The sequence below is a fragment of the Helobdella robusta genome, assembly GCF_000326865.2.
Source record: "Helobdella robusta unplaced genomic scaffold HELROscaffold_74, whole genome shotgun sequence".
Lineage (NCBI taxonomy): Eukaryota > Metazoa > Annelida > Clitellata > Rhynchobdellida > Glossiphoniidae > Helobdella > Helobdella robusta.
The window spans coordinates 507,809-513,281 of NW_008705420.1; the positions used below are offsets into that span (position 1 = coordinate 507,809).

Consider the following 5,473-nt stretch of genomic DNA (forward strand, 5'->3'; position numbering starts at 1 on the left):
GGTTAATTTTTTTAAAGTAATTTGATCGAAATAGCAGGTATAATTTAGATTGAATGGTTGATTGTCTGAATGAATGAATGAATGAATGAGTGATTGATTGATTGAATGAATTGATTAATTACGATCAATCGAGTTATAATTAAATAATTAAATAAACTAAATGTTCACTTGATAAAGCATTAATCAAATAATCATTATGATACATGCAACAACAAACTTAACAATACTGTTATCATCATCATCATCGCCATCATTATCATCATCGCTATCATCATCATCTTCTTCTTCTTCGTCATCATCATCATCGTCTTGATTGGTATTCGAAAGATTTGATAACGTTTGTCACAAATTTTAATAATTCTGAGAACCCGGAGTTTGACTACTACTTACTACTACCACTACTACTACTACTACTACTACTACTACTACTACTACTACTGCCACTACTACTACTACTACTACTACTACTACTGCCACTTCTACTACTACTACTACTACTACTACTGCTACTACCACTTCTACTACCACTACTACTACTACTACTACTACTACTACTACTACTACTACTACTACTACTACTACTACTGCTACTACCACTTCTACTACTAATACTACTTCTTCTAGTACTAAAGTCTAAATATTTTTTACATGTACCTATAAATCATTAAAACCATACAATCTCCCCCCCCCTCTCTCTCTCTCTGTATATATATATAACTGTATACATATGGAAATACATATATATGTAGATATATATATATATATATATATATAACCATATATGATTCAATATAGCCATTCGGAGCTGTCTTTGGTCTAATCCGACTACTCCATTGTTCAGAGGTCTTCTACACGGACATTTTTGGCTGGATTACGTAGTAAAGTTATCAACATAATTATCATCATCATCATCATCATCATCATCAACAACATTATCTTCGTCCTCATCATCAACAACATCAACATCATCATCATCAACAACAACAACATTATCTTCATCATCAGCATTACTGTTACGACTACACCAGTGACAGTACAACCAAAGCAGTCGGATAAATCACAAACTACACAACAATATCAAAGATGTTGACAAAAATTAGCAACAACAACATCAACAACAACATCAACAACAACAATAATAATAATAACGATAATAAAAGTATTGACCAACAACAACAACAACAACAACAACATTTGAGTATCGATACACCAGCAATTTACGCCGATACAACGTCCTCTCCTTACTACTCGATGTCACAGAAACCAACAACAACAACATCAACAACACATTTTTTCAACAACAACAACAACAACTTAAATTATTACTACAATCTTCTTGAAAGTAACAACAGTTACATTAGCGATACATTACTAACAACAACAACAACAGCATCAACAACAACAAATTCGCCACCAGGATATAACACGCTTTTGTTGAAAAATCTTCACAACAACAACATCAACAACAACGACAACGATGACAATAACGACAACATAGATAACATCAACAACAATGTAGATAGTTACAGCAACAACAATTTTCGAATATCATTATTATTTCCTGGTTTAAATTATAGCAACAACAACAACAGCAACATAAACAACAACAACAACAATGCAAATGATTGTGTTTCTTACTATGGCGACTACTTTTACAACACAACATGGACTCCAACAATCAACAACAACAACAACAACAACAATTGTCAACAGAATTTTCTAGAAAACGCGGCTAGCGACTACTATCGCTACTACAGCAGCCACAACAGCCACAACATCAACAACAACATACCGTCATTATATTTTAATGATTTATATCAAAAATACGATCACAACAACATCAACAACAACATCATCAACAACAACAACATCAACAACAACAACATCAACAACATCAACAAAACTAAAAAACTATCAATCACAACAATTGATGATGACGATCCTGATGGCCTTGATACCGGTGATGATGATGACGATGACGACATTGACTTCAACAAAAATGTTGAGTGCGGTGATGATTGCGATCTCAACAGCAACATCAACAACATCAACAACTACTACTACAACTACCCACAGCGACAACAACACTACCATCATCAGCAGCAGCAGCAACAACAGTTACTTCTACTACCACAGCCACACAACTACAACAGCAGCAACGACATCTTCCATCATTACGCAACGACGACAACAACAACAACATCAACTAAACAACTATTATCATCATCATCAAAAGCATCATTATCAGCATCATCGACAACGAAACACACGACTACTACAACAATGTCGCGACAGCCACAAAATTTTTGTCGCACGGACGACCCTTGCTTAGCCTGGTCTTGCAAAAGCTGCCGACGGCGACGGACCACCTCGGCCACAGATCGCCGAAAGGCCGCCACAATGAGAGAGAGAAGAAGGTAATTTTGGTTTTTATTCATTTTTTTCTTCTTTTTTTCTTCTTTTTTTTCGTTCGCGCACACTTTCATGTAACTTCACATGACACACAAACAAGCCGCACAATGACAACCAATCGCATTCGATCCATTCATATGACGCAATCATGAAACAGCCAATGACGGCTGGTTAAATTCAAATGACACGTTTATACTGCAGCCAATGACAAATGAGGATATAAAGTTAAATTTGAAATAATCAACCAATCAGGTTGAAGAGGGTGAACGAGGCTTTTGAAGCCCTCAAGAGGAGAACCTGCCCCAACCCGGCCCAAAGAATGGCGAAGGTGATGAATGAATGAATGAATGAATGAATGAATGAATGAATGAATAAACGAACGAACGAATGAATAAATGAATAAAAAAATTCAGGTTGAAATCTTAAAAAGTACAATCGACTACATCGAAAATCTCGAAGAGCTGGTCACCCTTGCAAAGAAATCGAACCCGAATATCAAGCTACCGACCAAGTCGGTACATCCCTACGGCAACAACAACAACAATAATAATAACAACAACAACAATAATAATAACAGCAACATTGACAAGCATGTTAATAAGAAGGCATACGAAAATTGCCATAAAGAAATTAACAACAACAACAAACAATAACAACATTAATATAATAAACATTCATGTTATACCTATTACGATGATAATATTCATAGTTTTTATGCTGTAAAGTTATTGATGAGGATGTTAAAGTAACGATTATATTTTATATATATATAGAAAGAGAGAGAGAGAGAGAGAGAGAGAGAGAGAAAGAGAGAAAGAGAAAGTTATTATAGTGCCTTATATATTATACTGCTATATATATATATTTATTTATACAACTTATAATAAATAAAATTTATATGCAAAGAATGTGTTTGTGATGTTTTCTGTCACTTGTTTAAAAGCATAATAGCACTCAGAAGATGGAAAATAATGAATGGAGATTGAAATACCATAAAGTAGAAGTTAAAGTGAATTTAAAGTAAAGTGATCTATACATATAAACAGCAACAACAATAATATTAAAAATAATAATAATTGTTATTATTATTATAATTATTTTTGTGTAGTTATCAGTAGAGAGAGTTCAGCTGAATGTATTCCAGTCACATTAAATAACGATTGACTATAATTTAAAATTTATAAAATTTATATAACAATTATTGACTATAATTTAAAATTTATATAATAATAATAATAACAACAAAAATAAATAATAATAATTATTATCATTTATATTTTAATTATAATTAATGTTTCTAATATTTCTTTCTCTTCAGACGACCCTTGTGAACTAGCCCGCTACAATTTTATAATTTTGCGCTATATAAATAATCAAATTATAAAAAATTATGACGTATTTTGTTTGAATAATTAGCAGTAGTAGTAGTAGAGTTAGCCGCAATAGTAGTAGTAGTAGCAGCAGCAGTAGCAGTAGTAATAGTAGCATAGCTGACCAAGCTATGGTTGTGAAATTAATATTATTAGCATTAGTTGAAAAAGTAGTATTGTTGTAGTAGTAGTAGTAGTAGTAGTGGTAGTAGTAGTAGTAGTAGCAGTAGTAGTAGTAGTAGTAGTAGCAGTAGTACGAGTAGTAGTAGTAGTAGTACGAGTAGTAGTAGTGGTAGTAGTAGTAGTAGTAGTAGTGGTAGTAGTGGTAGTAGTAGTAGTGGTAGTAGTAGTAGTAGTAGTAAAAATAGTGCTGGTAACATTTTTGACATATTATTTATTTATTATCTTTTTCCTCTTGACCTTGGCCAATCATTTGTTGACACGCAGCGAGAAGGTAGGTGTGAAATTTTGTAAGTTTGTTTGTTTGTCTGTTTTTGTTTGTTTGTATGTATGTCTGTTTGTATGTATGTTAGTTTGTGTGTTTGTTGGTTTTGTTGGTATGTTTGTTTGTATGTTCCTGTATGTTTGTTTCTTTTTTGTATGTAGATTTGCCTGTATGCTTGTATGTAGGTATGTATGGAGTTATATATATATATATATATATATATATATATATGTGTGTGTGTGTGTGTGTGTGTGTATGTATGTGTGAATGTATGTATGTAGTGTGTGCGTGTGTGTGCGTGTGTGCGAGTGTGCGTGTTGGCAAATAAATGTGCACATGTGCTTATTCATCACCGTTACATCAAACAAAACATTATCGGCTACTCCGATAATGACCGTCTTAATAAGAGATCATTACCACAACTTACATCATCATCATCATTTTAGCATCATTACCATTACAACCACCATCATCATCATCATCAACAACAATGACATCATCATCATCATCATCAACAACAACGAAATCATCATCATCATCATGAACTTAACCATCATTTCATCATCATCATCTCCACCATAGACATAAATATCGAATGATAATTAAATTTTTGACTTGGGGCATAACCAAAGATATCAAATATTCATTTGGCTATATATTATTTACTAATATAAATAAATATATATATATATATATATATATATATATATATATCATAAAATAAGATCTTGACTAGTTCATATAAATTTTTGTTGTAGATGTTGAGGATGATGATATTGTTGTTTTGTTGTTATTGATGATGTTTGTGTTGTTTTTGATGATGACGATAATGCTGACGATGATGATGATGATGACGATGGTGATGATGATGATGACGATGATGTTGTTTAAATATATATTCAGTTATATTTCAAATCTTTGAAGAAAACAGCATACGCCTTGTCGGGTTTTTAAAAATGTCATCACCATCGTCATCATCATCACCATCGATCGACATCATCATCATAACCACTACTATAATCATCGCCATCATCATCATCATTATCATCGTCGTAGTCGTCGTCATCATCAGCATCTCTAAATGCATCCTTACCTTTCTTTCATCCCAATAATGAGGTCAGACGCCATTGGTCAGTTATGCATGAATGAATGAATGAGTGATTGAGTGAATGAATGAATGATTGAGTGAATAAATTATTGAATGAATAAATATATAAACAAAAAATGATTAAATGAATAAATTAAA

General features: G+C 32.5%; 1 protein-coding gene across 1 annotated transcript; it reads left to right on the plus strand.

Moving 5' to 3' along the window:
- Positions 1 to 1,083: 1,083 nt before the first annotated feature.
- Positions 1,084 to 3,065, plus strand: HELRODRAFT_181683 (hypothetical protein; the record flags this gene model as incomplete). The annotated part of the gene is made up of 3 exons (XM_009031466.1): positions 1,084 to 2,417; positions 2,665 to 2,740; positions 2,826 to 3,065. 3 exons carry the CDS (start codon positions 1,084 to 1,086, stop codon positions 3,063 to 3,065), a joined length of 1,650 nt encoding a protein of 549 aa, XP_009029714.1.
- Positions 3,066 to 5,473: the final 2,408 nt, after the last annotated feature.